Source organism: Lycorma delicatula, chromosome 4 (assembly GCF_047948215.1).
Source record: "Lycorma delicatula isolate Av1 chromosome 4, ASM4794821v1, whole genome shotgun sequence".
Taxonomy (NCBI): Eukaryota; Metazoa; Arthropoda; class Insecta; order Hemiptera; family Fulgoridae; genus Lycorma; species Lycorma delicatula.
In genome coordinates this window covers 53,655,372-53,675,403 of record NC_134458.1, presented here as the reverse complement: position 1 = coordinate 53,675,403, position 20,032 = coordinate 53,655,372, and the positions used below count along the sequence as shown (strand labels likewise).

The window sequence follows — 20,032 nt, the reverse complement described above, 5'->3', positions numbered from 1 at the left end:
GAATTAGTGAAGTATTATCCGCTTTATGGATATAAAAAATCACCTAATATATAATCATTCACTTGAAAGTAATCACTTTTTGATCATTTTATTAAACCGTTTCTAAACCAGTTGACATATTGTTAGGTGTGGGTACCGATTTGTATTTTTTTACACAGAATACTCGATACTGTAAATAAATAAAAAATTCTGCTTCTTTTATTGTAAAAATGATATAGTTAGTCAGGTAGATAGGTAGGTAGGTATGTAGATAGTGAAATAGTCTGTACAGATTAAGTTTGTTATTTATGTAGTATAAGAACGGTCCGGAATTTTATTGCAAAATTTTTATAAGCTTACAAAATAACAATAAAATGTTACAAAAAGAATGCTTTAAAAAAAAAGGATCCTTTAATTCTAAGGATTTTATTTTAGAGAGTTTGTTTTTCTATGATTTTTTACACAATTCCGAGAACATTTTTGTTAAAATTCTCCAGAATAAATATCGTTCAGTATTTACATCGTTGAGTTAACTTAATTTTCAAATAATGGGGTAATAATTTTGAACACTATGAAACAGTACTAAGTACAGTTTTCGTTGGAATTCTATATTATAAAATTGAGATCGTAGCTATGTAATAATTTTTTAAAGAGGTTAAAGTTGATGCAAACAAATGTATAAAATACCCCTTTAGATCTTAATAGACGTAATGCGTTTTGATTTTAGTACTTCTTTTTTTAGAAAAAAAATAATCGTAAAGCATTTTGCCGTATTACGAATACGTAATATTAATCTGTAGGCGTTTTTTTAGTAAGAGTATTTTTACTATACATTATGATTCACGGAAGGTCAAATTTTAAACATTTCATTTAAATATGCTCGCTCACTAAGTTAAAGTTACATATACGCACTGAGGCTAAATTAGATCTATAATTAAATAGGATTTGCCTATTGTAATGATGTGAGAGTAGTCGTGGAGCAACCAGATGGAATCATTTTTTTCACTTATCTTCTCGATACACTGAGATGGACTGACAGAAAAGTATCAAGTTAGATTTTCGTCACCCTTCGTTCATTTTCGGTTATTATCGGACGAATCTATACTATTATTAATCGCTCAAGTAGAGAATGAGTCATGTGCTCATACTAGATGTGGAATCGGAGCTTTTCTTTTCAATTCTTCAGTGAGTGACATCTGTAAAATGACACTTCCTGAGATTTCTCCTACCATCAGTCGGCGAGCATCATTAGCTTACATCCAAATGTATCCACCTAATTAAAAAAGGTTTTTCGCATGACACTCTAATCTCCCCTACCACTTTCATTACCTAAAAATAATTTCTACCTTCTTTTTTATTAATTTCTAAATTTCTCATAAAATACAAGAGTACTTCTTCTCGTTTATTAAATCACGGTAGACTCATATTATTTTTGTAAAGTATATTATTATCTTAAGTTCCATCTGTTACCTTAGTATTGTAACAGTAAATGATAATGTAAAAACATTTTTAACGGTTACGACATCAGAAGATATAAGAATCAGAAGATATAAGATATAAGAAGATATAAGCATCTTAAACGAAAAGGAAATGGCTACTTACGTAAATCATAAATCTCGTAACATCATATATAAATATAAAACATAAATCTCGGCAACAAACAAATATTTGTTTCTCTCTAGGCTTTGCATAACAGCTTACAATAACTTTTATAAATCAAATCTGCATTCTGGCTGATGATCATACAAACAGAAAAGAATTTGTAATTATTAGGTTATATATATATAAAATACTACACTATATATATACATATATATATATATATATATATATATATATATATATATATATGTATATTAAAAGGGTAAAATTAATTAGGATTTAACGGTAAAAGTTTTTCTTACTTATTAGAAGAAAAGTATGTAACGCATTTATTTTATACAAAATAAAATAAGTTACTTTAATTTATGCTTTACATTTTCTGTCCTGGTCTTTCTTATGACTATGAAGCGTATTATCGTTTCAAGAGTTTCAAGCGGCACGCCTCAGAGTAACTTTTTCTATTAATGGTCTTCACTACAAAGCTAGTCTTATTGAAAGATGATTTGAAAGACTAAGTACCATCTGTTCAGTGAGCTTGAAATGCTTATGTACAACAGTACATTCTATTTGACGTAAAAGACAACGATTAACCGTTTCACTACTCACTTCCTAAATATGCTTGGCATGGAATCTTGTTTTTGGGAATGGCTGTACAATTTTCGTGAGAGTTGTGTCTCATATCAGATGTGGTACAACTACAGCGTTTATTACACGTGAACGAAAGCCGATTAAGAGTGATTTTCATTTGTTTATGTCTTCTTTAACCTCTCGCGAGCTCAGCTGTAGCGCTACATTACGAAAATAGTAAACACCAAATAATTTTAAAAAGGTGTCGACTTAGAAGGATTCTTTGGAAAAATTTAGCCCCCCATGAGATCGGGTTGTCAGGTTTATTTTGATAAATACATGTCGTTTTGACCGTGGGGAACGTAACGCAGGCTTAATTTGTACAGACGTAGGTAGCTAGGTAGATAGTGTAGACTGGCTAATTTGGTTTGTAGTTAACGGAAGGTAATTTTGTTTCAGTTTTCCTTACTCATTGCATGAACTCAGGCTCTACTAACAGGTACTTTTAGATGTCTTAAATGTTTTAATGTCTCCTAAACCCCTCATTTTTTCGGTTCAGGCAGCCCCATTTTTATGTTTAAGGTCACTTCCTTCTCACATTTTCCACTGCATGGCAAGCAGCAGTCACCGTTATAAACGATATACTTAATTCACACAGCCTGGTCTACTTCTATTTTATTTTTTACTACATATTTATCGGTCACTTACTCTTTTTATCACCTTAAATTCAATGAGATACTAGTTATCTAATTATTTTTTTTTAAAACCGTTATAATTTCACACAGTGCATGAAAACATTCTTCAAATAATCTGCAATTTAAAGCACGACCTCATGTATATACAGTAACATACACACGACCGCAAAAATGTATTTTACAAATTAAATTCACACTAATACACTTACATTCACTCATATAACTTGTTTTAATGTATGTATGTATGTATGTTATGTTCGTATGATATGTGTAAATTATATGAAACACTATGTGCATTATACTAAGCGCATTACTGAACTATCATCTGCAGCATTCTTTCTATTTTTTACCTATTTCCATTTTTACTTATTGTACTTGTTTTAATAAATTTTGCAAATATTTATTTTATACAACTGATAATTAATTCTTAATTCCACAATTCAAATTATTGCTATACTACTACAACTATCTCTACTACTTATACTGCTACTACTAATACTAATACAACTACAATCACTACTGCTTCTGCTGCGGTTGTTGTTACTACTACATTTAAGCCTAGTTTACATTAGGTTAATAATTGAAAATAAGCTTGATAATTTCATACTTTTTTTTGTATTTCAATGTTGTCGTCGTAACGTTTACACAGATCGATACAGAATAGGAAAATGAAGAAGTGATCTTGATTGAATAAATCATAGTAGTTGTCATACAGAAAAAATATATATTTAACCCTTAAATCACGAGTTGTCGACAAGAAAGCCCCGCCAAGTATACAGCAGTCAGAGGCGACTATAGGATTTACAAATGTGCAGTCTCGTCTATAGGCTGAACGACCGGCCGACGCTGCCGCCTCCGTGCGGCCCATTACCGAGAACCGAGTAGAGAGATAAGAAATTCGGCGAAGTTGATATTCCGTTTTTAGCGGCCGTGGAAAAAATTTCCGCCTTGGAAAATTTGCCGCCGTAGACTATAGCCTCGCTAGCCCCTATTTATAAATACGTCACTGACAGCAATTTTTAATAAACGCGTGTTGCAAAATGAATATCGGGTTTTAAAGTTACGTAGTATTTATTAAGTTTTACTTACATTGATAAATTGTATATGAAATGGAAGAGCGAGTCAGACAGTTTTTCCTGCAGGTGTTCAATGGGTGCACCATTCATCACACGACACACATCCAGCCGATAAAAGAGTTCATCCCGTACTTTAAACAGAAAGTCTGAAGTAATTGATGTGACAGCTACTTCAATCCTCTGTCTCAAGTCGAGTAGGTCAGCCGGTAACGGTGGTACATATACTTGATCGCTTATAAACCCCAAAGAAAAAATCTCACGGGGTCAAATCGGGTGAACGAGAAGACCCTGTCATCTGGTCCACGGCGATCAACCCAGGGTTGATGAGAATTTCATTCATCTGATCACGTACAGCGTTATCCCAGCAGGGAGGCGCACCATCTTGTTGCCAAATAAAGTTCTGCGGTTCGTATTGCAGTTGAGGAAACAACCATAGTTGTAGCATATCAAGCTAGTTCATTCCAGACATACTCGTTTCCCCGAAAAAGAACGGTCCGTATACTTGCCGTCGGGATACGGCACAAAGAACATTCAGTTTTGGGGAGTCTCGTTCAGACGGCAATATTTCGTGAGGATTTTCTGATTTCCAGGTACGCATATTATCAGTATTTACGATTCGTCACTGAATACGACACGATAAAGAAAGTCTTCAACATCACAGTGCGCTATTTCATTTGCGAAGCTAGCAATCTAACAATCTACAGACTTTAGAGCTTGTAACAGCTGTAAACGATATGAACGCAGTTGTAAGCGTTTCCTTAAAACCCTCCACACAGACGTCACTAGAATTGTTAATTCGGGACTAGCCTTCCTTACGGATTTCCCAGGATTACTCGCAAAAGACTCGCTTAAACTTCGACATTGTCTTCGAACACATTCGGTCGTCATGTACTTTTCCCTTTACAAACAAAGCCAGCGGTTTAAAATTTTTTATACCATCTACGAATAAAAACTGACTACGAATAAATTAATAAACCGAATCGTTTCATCCTTACATGGAACCTTATCAGGATATACTTCTAAAAGCGACTTTAGTCCTGTTTTGCCTCTTCCTACTCCTATGAGGATTGTCCCTTTTTTTCACCTTTTCTCAATTATTTTTCCCTCTTCCTTAGAAGATAATGTGGGAAACATGATTTGTAAATCCAACCGTTATACAAAAAGCACATGTAATCCAAGGATTTTTTTCTTTCTAAGGGTGCACAAAAGACTCCAGTAGTCACGGTAACACGGAAGTCGGATGACCTCAGAATCCACCTCCAAATCCTCTTTCTAATCGGTTTAAAATTTATTATTACGGTAATTTTACCACTCGACATACTATCTACCCTTTTTATTCTACTGATGCGAACTAGGCTTTTCTAGTAGTAGAAATACAACCGACTAATTCTGCTAATACCGCTACTGCTGCTGCTCCTGCTACAACTACATTAAACTACTGTTATCACCACAACTAATCTACTGCTATTACTATTAAAGTTGTATTGTTGTGGTTATTGATGTTTAATTTTTGATGTTACCGTTATTATTGTTATTGTTGTTAATGTTGTTATTGGTGTTATTATTATTGTTGTTGATGTTGGTGTTTTTTATGTTGTTATTGTTATTGCTGTTATTATGATTGTTATTGTTTATCATTACTATTATTAATAAGTATTAGTGCTATGGTTATTTTTGTTTTTATTATCAATGATGTTATTTAATATTAGTCGGTTTATTTATGCCGATTTAAATCTTAAACATATATGCTCGTAGTTTAATTAATTATTACAAAACCGAATAAGAAATAAGTGTGTGATGACGAATTATTTGTCTTTATTATTCTGTTGTGACTGTTCTTTATGATTTATTAAATTAGCGAATTTAGAAATTTCATTATCTATATGCGTATAAATCGGTATACAATTTTCTTACAGTTCCTTATCTTCTTCGACAAGAAATTTTTAAACATTCGGTCGCTAAGTCGAAAGATGTGCTTCGTGTTTTAGAATATTTTTGTTACATTTTTATAATTTCTAGCTATCTTTCATTCATTGATCTTTTAACTTTATTTTTTAAGCTCTTTCAGAACCATTAAGCCGATTTTTTGCTGATCCTTTGCTCGTATATTTGGGAATATTTTCTTTATTCATTTTGATCGGCATCTAAACTCACTTACTATCAATTAATTTTCTCTTATTTATACAATCCCCGGACTCTGTTTACGTAAAAACGAGTCGCATACAATTATCATTAAAAACATTAAAAAATTTAGAAAATAATTAACTTACAGTCATCGATTCAGACTTTATTTCAGTTTTGTGGTTTTTTTTTTCTTATATATAAAATATGTTCTAAGTAAAACCCGAAACATATTTCTAACTGATTGTGAGGTTTTACATAACCACTTCCTTTACCTTGTTCGTTATATAAAAAGATTATCTACACAATTTGTTTCTTATTAATTTCCCGTCCCTTTTAATAGTGATTAAACATAGTTTTACTTTTACGAAATCGGTTCTCTTTATTATTTCAGAAAACCGGGTGATGTTGTATTATATATCAATATTTTATTTAAAACCTGAAATAAACATAAATTAATTTTTTGATCATTTTTTAATTATTGATACAAAATTATTTATTTTTTTTTTTTTTAATTTTTAATAAATTGTCTTTTTTCTTTTTTCCTGTTTAGCCTCCGGTAATTACCTTTCAGATAATACTTCAGAGGATGAATGAGGATGATATGTATGAGTGTAAATAAAGTGTAGTCTTGTACAGTCTCAGTTCGACCATTTCTGAGATGTGTGGTTAATTGAAACCCAACCACCAAAAAACACCGGTATCCATGATCTTGTATTCAAATCCGTATAAAAATAACTGACTTTACTAGGACTTGAACTAATAAATAATCTTAAGGATCTAAGAACTTTACTTGAATTACAAAGATAATTTGTTATTTTAATATTACACATCATTATTTTATTATTGAATAAGAAAATTGAAATAAGAAAATTCGTTTTATCTAGTAAACTTTCATAATAATTTATGGTGTAGATAAAAAATGTGTCAATAAACGTGTTAAATACGTAATTTTGAACCTTGTGGTTCAAAATAACATCGTTTATCGTTTACTTTGTTTTATCTGAGTTAGTTTATCCTTTTCTGGCAGAACTGTGTATGCTCTAATTTTATTAAATCAGCGATTATTTAACGATACTTATACTCATTTACAGTAAGTGGTCGATAAGATTATGAAATTTTCATCGTTTACCGAAAAAAATGTTTGTAAAAGTTATTAAAAGTTTGCTCAAAAATCCTATTTTCTTTTAATTTCATTTAGTAGTGCATTATAACCAATTCCTTCATATCGAACAGTAGTTCGAATTTAGTAATCTGAAAGGCACAGTTATGGTGCCTAGTAATTTACTAACTGCGCTTTTCAGATTTTCATTATTTATTAGTCGCACATAAATTCTTAAAAAATATCGCATTTCATTATATTATTATTGAGACAATCTTTATATTTAGCAAAAGAAACTGCCATCTCAAATCATAAGTCGTTAAAACATGAGAACGACCTTACTGTGGTATAAGATTAAAAAAATATCAAGCTGACAGCAACATAATACTTTTGTTTTGACAAGTTTATTTAAGTTCAAAGTCGTCAGTTATTTAACCCAGTGTAAAAATAATCTGATGTTTCAAAGTCTAACTTCTACTAAATCTATTAAAAACGATCTTAATTTTTAAAAAAAGAAACCTTACAAAACATTTTAAATAGGTTTATCAGATGTTAGTTCCAGTAAGTAGCCTACTTACTAGTTCTTCTTGTAAGTAGCCTACAATATACTGCATTCAACAGTTGACGAATTTTATTTTATTTTCTATTCTTTTCGAGATTTATTTTGTATGTAATCCAGTTTATTTCACGTGTTCTTTTGTCAGATCATCGTCAAGCTTTTATTTAAATTAATAAACTGAAAACTTTATACAGCAAATTTTAAATTTCTTACGTTCTTCTATTTTATGTTCTTATGTTCTTTCCGTATACATTTTGTTCTTATTCATTTTATGATGCAGACCTCCATGGTCTGCGGATGGTAGCGGATGGTAGTGTCCCTTCCTTTCATCAGGAAAGCTCTGTCTCGAATTCCAGTTAGACTTGGCATTTTTCATATGCTACAAAATTCGTTTCTCATTAGTAACTGTAATCGGGCGGATAGTCTGTAGTTACTAAAATTAATAAATAAATTACACTGATAAAGATAGTTGTTTCCTAACAAGCGATACATGATTTTAATATGTATTTTTATGCTGAAACAGAATATGAATTCAGAATCTTTCTATCACCCACCGTTTTTGAAAAATGTTTAAATTTTAATTAAAGGATTTTTTTTTATTTTTCAAAGTATAGTTAGCATTTTAATCTCCTATTATTTTTAGCTCATTTTTTTATTGTTTAACTTTGTTAACGTAATTTTTAAGCTATAAATAAACAATACTAGTCAAAGAATTCATATCATAGTCACATATTATGAAGAGTGAGCCTTAATGGACAAGATTAATCATGTCTGTGCAGGTCAAAACATGTAGCAGTAAACATTGCTGTGTTGTTTGTATTAAATAATGGATTTAGGAATGAATTAATTTTGTTCAGTCTTATTGCTGTCTTAAGTTTGTTAACAATGCAGTGTCATAATGCCTCGAAATTGTATAAATGATGTGGATGCTTTTTGTTATGTATGTGGCGAGTTTACCGTAAAATCAAATAGAAAAAACATTACACGTTTAATTACAAAAGCATATCATTTGTACTTTCAGAGTGGCATTGGTGATCAGGATAAGACGTGGGCTTCTCATATAGTATGCACTAATTGTTCTGTATATTTAACAGGATGACTGGACGGTACACGGAAGGCTTTGCCATTTGGTATACCTATGGTTTGGCGTGAACCAAAGGATCAAGTAACTGATTGTTACTTTCGTTTAACAAGTGTGTCTGGAATTTCTATAAAATCTAAACATACTGTAAAATATCCTTCATTGCATTTTGCAATCAGGCCTGTACCTCGCAGTGAAATTATTCCACTTCCTGAGCCGCCTGTGAATGTTTGTTTCAAAATTAGCGATGAAGAATCAGGTAGTACTGAAGAATACAACAATGATTTTGATTTTGAATTATCTTCCAATAAGTCGCATCTTATATCACAAGGTGAATTAAATGAGTTGGTTAGAGATTTAAATTTATCAAAAAATCAAGCTGAACTGTTAGGATCAAGACTGTAAAGTTGGAATTTACTTCAAAAAAATATAAAGATTTCGGGCTTTCAAAGCTGACAAAAAGAATTTTCTCAGTACTTTATTGATGAAAATAATTTGGTTTATTGCAAAAATATTGATGAGCTTATGTTGGGCTTGGAACAAGTTCATAAACCTGAGGACTGGCGCCTTTTCATAGATTTGTCCAAGTATAGTTTAAAAGTGGTTCTACTGCACAACAGTAACAAATATCCTTCTATACCAATCGCTTATGGTATTAATTTGAAAGAGACATACAATGTGATGAAAGATGTTTTTGAAAAAATAAATTATAAAAAACATAGCTGGAACGTATGTGATAATTTGAAAGTTATAGCTATTTTGTTAAGCATGCAGTTAGGCTATACTAAGTGCATGTATTTTCTTTGCGAATGGGACAGCCGAGCTAGGGATAAACATTATGTGACCAAAGAGTGGAAGAAACGAGACAACTTAACTCCAAATGGGAAAAATATTATTCCAGAGCCCTTAGTTGAACCCAAAAAAATATTTTTATCCCCTCTCCATATCAAGCTAGGACTAATGAAAAATTTTGTAAAAACAATGAAGGATAGTTCCGCATTTTTGTACATCAGGCCAAAATTTCCGAATGTACGTGAAGGAAAAATTAAAGAAGAAATATTTGTTGGTCCTCAAATAAGCGAGTTGGTCAAAGATGATGAATTTAACTCAATGTTGAATAATGTGCAGCTTGGGCTTCATTTAAAGACGATTGCAAACATTTTCTCGGCAAACAAAAATCCGACAATTACCACGATATTTTTAATCATCTTCTTACTTCATACAGAACTATGGGATGTAATATGTCTTTGTAAATACATTTCCTCCACTCACATCTGGATTTTTTCCTGGACAACCTTGGTAACATAAGTTACGAAGACGGTGAACGTTTCCATCATGACATTTCGGTGATGGAAAGCCGCTATAAAGGGAAATGGAATACTAACATGCTAACCGATTACTGTTAATTTGGACATTAATTCGGGATGTGCCTGAGGCTATTTATAAAAGAAAAGCATCAGTGAAATCATTCTGACACAGGTATGGCCATGCAAAATTATAAATTTTACAGATTTTAACTATATTTTTCCTTAATTTTTTTTTTAAATGTAATTTATTTAAAACTAATAAGGGTCATATAAAAATTGTATTTACAATGTAATGTACGCAATTCAAAAAATGGTATCATACTTAGAGAAACATTAAATTTTTTATTTATTTATGTGTGTTATTATTAGTATTAAAGTCAATAAAATTGTAAAATAGCTTCCACGATTAGTTTTTTTATGAGTATACATTTAAGCTTATATCTTGTATGCAGGTTTATTTACTACCTCTTATATATTAGACTTAAGCTAAATTTTTAAATCCCGATCGGCTGATCTCCTTAGCATTGACTGAAAAAAAAGCAATAATACTAATAAAAAAAAATCAATCTTCTTTATAGAAAATAGATCAGCATTCTTATTTATTTTTAAAAACGTTTAATTTTTATAAATTATATTCTTATAAACTAGTTGCACTATCTGTCCATGCACTATTTTTATATCGGTATTCAGCTATGAAAAACAGTTTTCTGTTATACAAATGTTTTTGGAAAATAAAAAAAGATGATTCAGGAGCAAGAAAAATGTGTGAAAATATATGAGTACTTTGTATAGCAGTTAAAGAAAAAGACGGATATCTTGGTGTAATAAAAAGTCAATAACAGAACTAGATGAAACACATCAAACTAAATGAATTAACAAAAATATAAACAAAAAACAATTGTTGTCGTTGTTGAATAACATTTTTAAAGTCTAAAAAATAACGCACAATTTGGAATTATTTTTAAAACTACCTCTTTGTTTTGTTTTTTAAATACAAATTACTACAATCAGGACGTGCGGTTGAGACGATCCTAAACATTTTCCTTTTTAATAACTTTTTTCAGGAAACTTGAACAAAAATTGATAACAAAGTGGTACAGTATTAGCCAAAAAGTACCTTCGTCTAAATAAACTAATTTAGGAAAATCTCTAAGGTGGGTATTTTGAACACAGTTAAAAATCCGAAAACTTAAAGGGGAAAGGATGAAGGATCTGCTCTTATTGTAACCTGTTTTAATATAATTTTAATACAAGGCTTTCTGCATTTTTCTTACAATGATACCTGCATCAGTAAAGGTCAATGACCATCATTTGATCTTGGTCTATGTTTGCGTTTGATAAATTACAATGTTGACATTTCTAATACTGAATTCCTGCTGTAAATTTTATAATTACATTGTTTTCTCGCTATATCTCTTTTTCTCTCGATCTTTTCTTCCGTCATCGCTCGAAATATTACATAGATTATTTGTAATTCTTGAACGTGTCCAGCACCCAGCCTTCATCTTTTTAATAGTTGTGAGATTTTGGATTTTCATTTTGATATTCGGTTAACAAACAAAATTTAAAATATTCTACAATATACTCGCATATAAAAAGCCTTAAATTCAGCCGATTTTAAGTAAAATAAAAAACTTAAAGCGTTCAACACTCAACCCCATGTAAAAAATTTATTTTTCGTTTATACCACTCCAGTTTGTATTCAATTTTAAATCGGAATTGCGTTGTGTAATATTTGATCGTCCTATAAAAAAGTCTCAATCCATTTCATTTCTGCCCCTTCTGCTTATTTCATCTTCTGGGTTCAAAATTTCTGTTAACCAAACTTTTTGGTATTAATATCGCGACATTCACTCTATCTGTTGATAGTTAACGTAAATTTGATATTGTAAGAGATAAATATATTTTACTTCCTAAACATCTCAATAAAACTCAGATAAAAATTTAACGGCTCTGCTTTTCTTTATATACATATTTTGATATAATATATTCAGTGGGTATATTTAGAAGTGTAAATGTATATGTGTGTTTGTACGTGCGTTTTTTTCTGTCTGTGTGGTTGTTTTTTTTAGAGTCATTGTGTAGAGCAAGCTGCGATTTGAACGTTTTCATGTAAATAACGTGGAAAAACGGAGCAACAGACAAAAGAGTTACTGTTAACGGCTCTAATAACTGATCTTACCACAGATTTTTTATACAGTATATCTTTTGTTTTCCGAGGTTATTAACGACTGCCACATCACGTCGACTTTCTCGTACACTTCATAGCCTACTTACCTCAGGACAGTGGAAGAATATGCTGCAACATTACAGCTTCTATTACAGGCATCATTACTATTACAAATTCTGTGTTAATTTAAACAAAGTTTTAATTTTCGGATCGCAGCTTGAATCTTATAACGACTTATATAGTATTGTATTTTATGTTAATAAGTTTTTTTCATTCTCAGGCTTTTGCTATCGCATATAAAATTACGTATAACTGGCTGTTTTATATTGGCTCAGGAAAAAAAAACATTATTCCTCGAAGTATGATTGCTGATGATATTCTTTTATTTAAATAGCATTCATTTATCATACTTACATACATACTTATGTCTAAATGCATACATTACGATATACAAATCACATATACATATAACCAAAGATACGTTCTTTTACACAATTTGTCTTTAAATTTACGACTGCGGTAATAAAAAAGCTGACGTTCCTTTGTTAAAATGTATTATCTGATTGAATCTTACTGCATTTGTTAATGTTATAATTAATGATTGTTGCTGTTATTAATGTTATTATAATTATTACTACTGTTGTTAATTGTATACTTTTATTACTGGATGGATGTGGAAGCCACTCCATCCAAATTTTATTAGTATTATTATTTTTGTTTTTACTATAATTATTATTAAATATTATTGGTATAATAGTAAATATTTCTAAGTGTTTCTCTATCTGTTGTAGATTACCACTTATTGGCATGCTTCAGTGTTAAATAATAATCTATCTAATATGTTGTAATAACTTTATTATTGCACCTTAATATGAATTTCGGCAACGCTTTCTTTTTCCCGTCCCCACTGTTGTTTCTATATATGGGCATTTCATTTCACTTCCTTTTGTCAGTGTTTTGTTTGATGGGCTTATAGCACTTTAATAGCGATGTTAAATGTTTCATAATGTATTTATTTATTTATCTATTTTTTTAAGTATAAATAAATTTTTATGAATTGACCCAACATAATTTAATTTACTTTAGGTACGCTGCAACGATGGAATTTACAGGTCTGAGCCGGATATAGTATAACGACTGAAAGATATTTTGATTTTTACGTCACATAAGTATCGTATAAACACATATTTATTTGTTCTATTTTTATGAATTTATTTGGTGAAATACAGTTTTATTCGTTATATTTTTATCTGTATAAAGCTGGATATTTTATAAAATAAGCCATCTATGTAATATTTATTATTCGTTTGAAACTAATTTAATACTTAAGAGTGTAAGGACGTTTGTTTCATTTATACGTTGAGTTTATAATATTTAGGTACCATTTTCTCATATATTTTTTTAAGATAGAACTTTCGAAAAAAATTCATGTTTTCTACTCAAATCTTGTCTCTATTCGTTTTTTTAAACATTTTTATGAGATGTAACATTAATATAATTTTTTTAATTCTATGGTCTAGATTTTAATAGTAAACTCATTTACTATGAGTTTATTCGGCCTACCTTGTACAGCAAGAAATGAAAATTTGAGATCAGTTTTTAAGCCAGATAAAAGTTTTAACATATTTTGGGTAGATATATAAACACATATATTCCCATATATATATATATATATATATATATATATATATATAGGTTTCTGAGTAATTGGTACGAAATTCAGTAAAATTAGTTTTTTTAAATTATAACGAAATACGAATTAAAGATAAAACCTTAATGATACTGTCAATTTCAGCTCTTCTTTAAACAATATTTACATTCAGAAATATATTAATCATTAGATGATAAATTTTCTGTATTCATTGTAGAATTACCGTATACTTTTTCTAATTTTTCCCGTGGTAATGAAGAATTCTTTCTTGAAAATTTTGAAAAATAAATTCCATATCTACAATTTCTACAGAAACAAATATATTTTCGTTTAATACACAGAATTTAATATTTAAAATACATAACTCAACTAGGTTAGGCTAGTTTACATGATCATTTTATTTTACTTTGGTTATAACAAATAATTTCATTATCTACTTCCTGAAAAAAAAAAAGTTGTGTGAAGACTGGAAATTTAAATATGATTTAAGAGGTTTAACTCATAATCAAAAATTGAGATAAAAAATAAAAATTTATTTTTAAAAACTGCCAAATACAGCTTATAATTTTTATTATATTTCACCCTGAAAATACAACTAGGTTAGGCTAGTTTACATGATCATTTTATTTTACTTTGGTTATAACAAATAATTTCATTATCTACTTCCTGAAAAAAAATGGTTGTGTGAAGACTGGAAATTTAAATATGATTTAAGAGGTTTAACTCATAATCAAAAATTGAGATAAAAAATAAAAATTTATTTTTAAAAACTGCCAAATACAGCTTATAATTTTTATTATATTTCACCCTGAAAATGTTTTATATATATATATATATATATATATATATATATATATATATATATATATATAATTAGAAAATAAAGCGATTTTAAATATTAAATAAAAAATCTATTTTCGATTTCAAATGTCTCCACCACCTTAAGGAAAAGTTTAAGAAAATTTCTCCAGATAACAAGAAAATGCAAGGCAAATCAACTTGTATATTCAGTTTCAGATAAAAGGATAAGAATAAACATTATTATTACATTATTATATAAAGATAGACTTGAGCAGAGATATGGCAGAGTAATAAAAAAATGTGAAAGCAAGAAGACAAAATCTAATTAAATTTCCCTTCCAAGATTCTAAATCCACCTAATCGAGATAGATTATTTTAGAAGATTTTATGGTGATGTTAACTTATAAAAAAATAATATCTAAAATATAAAACTCTAAACAAAAATGTATAATATTCTGTGTTTGTTTGTCCATATACTTAAATTTAAACTTTTATGTTAACTGTATGACTTGTTTAAAATCAATCGATTTTGATATTTTAAAAATAATAAAGGTAAGTTTACATTCCCTCATCTACTTCATAAGAGGCACTTGTACTTATTACGTTCAAAATAATTAAGGTAATTACAAAAATAACCACTTTTAAGCACTGGAAAAACATAACTGCAGAAAAACAGCATAGCAGGATATAATGTATTCTATTTGTGCTGAAGTTGATCACATTATGCACAAAGAAAACCGGATAGAAGTATTCTGCAAAGAATTTTAGTTGATAGGGTGGAGCAACGATATCTACCTCAAAAAAAAAATTATTTTCTATTTTAATCCTGCTCTAATTTTAGCATGGATCGCTTCATACGATTAAAAGCAGTAGATATGTAGGCTTTTATTTTGTAACTTCTGTTATAATCTTTGCTCTACAATGTCATCTTTCTGGTAAAAAGTAATCTTAAGTTAAATGGTAAGTTTAAAAAATTGTTGTACGTATTATATACATATCCGTAGACTCTGTGAGTGTGTGTGTGTGTGTGTAAGTTTTCGCGTGTGCACGTGCGTTTTTTATTCCTTCAATGTAAAGTAATAATATTATTATTCGATATATATAAAAGTCCTTTTCTTTAGTTTTTCTTTATCTTTATAAAGGAAAATTTAAGTAATGAAATGAAATTGCATACATTAACAGAAAAGCGAGTGGGAATAATAATTTATTCGATTTTAACTAAATTTGATAATTTAAATGTCTTAATAATCATTAAAATAAGTTACCAGTTTTATACAGTTCTATTTTCCAATACGTAGTTCATAACCAGATTCAGTACAGAAGTCACAAATTCAGAACCTACGATCATTGTAAGTAAAGCTGGAACTTTCTACCAAAGTATATTTAAGTTAGTAACAAAACACCACAAAGATGCTGCTATCTGTACTAGAAAAATTTTCGTTATCTAAGATTTGATCTATCATCAAGAACCCTGTGTTTTAACGGACAGCTTCTTAATTCATCTGGATAGAGAAAGAAATGCAAGTCTCACTGTAACTCTCCAAAAAAAATGTTATCCCATTTGTTCCTACTTATTTCTACTTGCAGGCCCTGTAATTTGTAAAAGGATACAGCCTTATTATAGAGCCGTAGATAAATTTCAAAATTTATCTGTCCAAAATAATCAGAGCCTTATTATTTCGAAAGATAAATCTTAACTTTCAGGAGTATACTCTAGAAAAAAAACAATATGTTAATTTAGTAAGACGAATTTTATAGTTATCAAAGCACAAAACCAAAACAAAATATACCAGGTTTGTTATGTAGAATTTCGAAATTCTTCTTCCTGTGACGCTTTGATAAAGTCACATTTCTTCCTAATGATTTTTTATATTTTTACACGCGTGTGCACTAGTGTGAATTTGCGTGTTTGTATGTTTCTTTCGTTTCGTCTGTTGCGTAAAAAAATTTAAATGAAACAACAAAATATAATTTTGTCATAGATTTTTCTTACGAAATTTACTATTGCATAAAGTAAGCTTTAAATACTTAAATTTTAAGCAATATATTTTTAATAATTGATACCGTGATTAACTATAGGGTGTATAAACTCCATTAGAGTCGAATTATTTCTTCTAGAAAATTCATTGAAGATGAGCTGTATCTACTTTTTAATGTTTTAGGGCTGCCAGGAGCTGCGGGAGGTCAACATGGAAGTGTGGCTTCGCTAGCGACCTCAACTTACTATCAGACTGGCGAACAGCATAGCCCGGCGAAATACCCTGAGAACGGACACGATACACTCTCTGACTTCGTTACCTTTGTTTGTTCCCAAGAAGCAGAAAATACACAACAAGGAACGCAGGTAAAATTAATGAAAATGTTTATAATTAATTATTGTGGCAGCAATATATTACTATAGTCAACTCTTGTGGATCTTTTAGAAAAGGGATGATATGTGCAGAAGTTGGTAATATGTTGCACAGGTCAGCGTCTACAAATCTATCCTTCCAGCGTACAGGATATTAGAAAGAATATTGATTGCAATTCAGTAAACTATGACACATTCTAACAGTTTTGCTTTTTATTGGTATCATCCCAGAATATGAAGTAAACTGTTATTAAATTTGAATATTAGATTGCATACCTACTTAGCCGTAGTCCTGGTAGTAGAAAGTAGCATATCTATATATTAAATATAAGAATTTCACATATTTTCAAAACATATTTGATTAAATTTAAGATATCTTGTACCATGTTAATAAGACCTAATGATTTTTATAAATTAAAATCGCTAATAAAGTAATAGGCTAAATCTCAAACTTTTGTAAGCAAATATCACTCTTCTCATCCACAGAGTGACTGTGAGTTGAACTAATATTGCAGGCTGTTGTAATTTTTCTGATAGTGTTACACCGAGGATCATTATATGAAATAATTTTCAGGATATATCTATTGTATAACAATAAAAAGTAATGTCGTATTTCAATTTTTTTTTTTTTTTTTTTTGGCAAAAAGTATTTTTATATTCAAAGATATCTATGCAGACGTCTTCCTGAAGGTAGAAGTAAATCTTACTAATGCTTGATAAACCCTATTGATTAAAATACACTATTTAATAAATAAATTTAACGATGAAACTTTAGCCTGGATCCTCATCTCTTTTATACTGTCTATAATCACCATCTTGTTGGGGTTTTAATTAACGACACGTTCATTCCTGGTAATCCACTGATATAACTGGTATATTCACGACTTGAACAAGACACACAGCTGCCTGAGATTTCACAAAGCTACTTAAAATATCAGGAGACTACCGGAATACCCAAAACAAAGAAAGAAAATCGATGGACAACAAGCTAAGTCTGTGATATGAGGAAAATGTAAATATAGTTTTACGTATGAAATAATAAATATTACAGATACAAAGAATATTTGTTTCGTAGTTGTTAGTCGAAAAGAGTTCATTTATTAAACTGCCACTATAATAAAATAAAATATAAAAGATATTAATTTTTTTTAATTACGTTACATTTTTTATTCTTGTAAAATGAAATTGGGAAAAATTTGAGAAATATTATGTTAATTTAAAATTATTAGAATGAAATAGGTTAAAAAGCAGTTAAGTAAGATTGTCGATGAAGTATTTTAAAAATCTGGATAAACTACAAACCAGTTATTAAAAACAACCGATTGATTTTTGAAGTTTCCATTATGACATGGACTACTCCACTTCTTCAAGTTGAAACAAAAATCGGGTGGGGCTGTGTCGGGGCGCACGGCCGTTGGTTTAACGTGAAACGTTACAGACCTTGGATGAAGTTCCTCCGAGCTACAGACCGACCAATATATCTGTAGAGTTAAATGGGAGAGCCACCATCGTATTTTCATCCTCATCGTTGTCGAACGGACTCCAGTCTATCTGTATGTTATAGTGCTTGTCCCGCGGCTGCTTTACCAAGTAGCGCAGCCGCGCCTTGATCACCGACTTGCGTACGAAACCGCTCAGATAATTAGATTTGTGGATGAGATTCTTCTTTACATTGACGTTGAAGGCAAAGTCGTCATCTACCCGCTTCGGTAGTTGCTGCACTATGTTGTTCACATCGACGGGTACGTTGATCACCTGACCGACTATACCGTAATTACCTTCGTAACGTAGACGATGAATTTGAATGAACGGTAAGCGCGGTGAAATCAACCGAACACCGATCGGGTCAAGCGGTGGCAGACCGTCCGGCTTCGGGGAATATCGAAATCCGTTTGAGCGTGATAGCATCGAGATTTTATCGGCATTTGTCAACTACATAACGAAATACTGCTACATTTTCGCCGGGGAATTTAGTTTGAAGAAGAGGAATGTTGCGAGCTTTCGCTTGCTTTAAATTTCCGTCGAACCAAAGTCGATCACAAACGCTGCAAGATAGACCAAACGGATTGTTTTCAAATACCGTTTTGAAGCGTTTGTCCGCTGCACGCCAATAGTCCTGCATCGCATCAATTCGACTGATGTTGATATACATCAGCCCGCGGACGACTTCAACAGATGTTTGGATGTTACCTTCAATCGTTACGTCCATTATTTCGGGTGCAGCAGCGTTAGAGGTGCTCGCGCCATCGGCGTCGTTCACTGAGACGCCGTGCCAGCTTTGCAACGTTCCCGAAACAGTCTCGCTCGTTCGGCGTCGAACATTGGGGTACATGTGCGTGGCCCATAATCTCCCCTTTCCAACGATATGCGTAATTTATATTTCCGACTGGCTTTTGCGCAGGCTGAGGCTGACATATTGAATTTTTAAATTTTTGTTAAATGTTTACTTTAATTTTTTACACGTAAATATTGTCCAAAATACACTTATTATTACTTAAATCGATCTGTCTCGACAAACTCTAAACATAAACACACGAATCGCTGCGATATCACGTCTATGTCGTGAGCTATACTGAATGGAAATGAGCCAGAGGGCCATTTTTCACCGATCTGCGCTGTGCTCCCTCCCCGCCAACCCGCTCGCCAGTGACGCAAACACAAAGTCGTATCGGTGAGCTGACCGTATAAGTTATAAAATTAAACCGTATTTACGTCTCTGAGACTAATAGTTAAGGAGTTATTAAGGCAGGACGAGATAGACCTTTTCGTTACGCTACAAATTTCTGTTTTGGTACCCGTATGTTTCGGTGTGATTTTAAAGACGTTTCACGTCAAAAGGGTGTTCTCATATTAACGTGAGATCTTTTGTTAAGTCGTCACTGAGCTGATATGTAAATGCACAACCCCTATGTAAAACAGCCTACGTTAAAAACATTAAACTACTACTTATGAGTTAAAAAGGATGCACTAA

General features: G+C 30.9%; 1 protein-coding gene across 7 annotated transcripts in view; it reads left to right on the top strand.

The window, feature by feature from the left end:
- NfI (Nuclear factor I) overlaps positions 1–20,032 on the top strand; it is a 989,818-nt gene that overhangs the window by 946,654 nt on the left and 23,132 nt on the right. For all 7 annotated transcript variants that reach the window (XM_075362974.1, XM_075362976.1, XM_075362975.1 and 4 more), the window contains one exon: positions 16,874–17,055. In XM_075362974.1, coding sequence (XP_075219089.1) covers positions 16,874–17,055 — 182 coding nt within the window. The remainder of the gene's footprint in view (positions 1–16,873; positions 17,056–20,032) is intronic.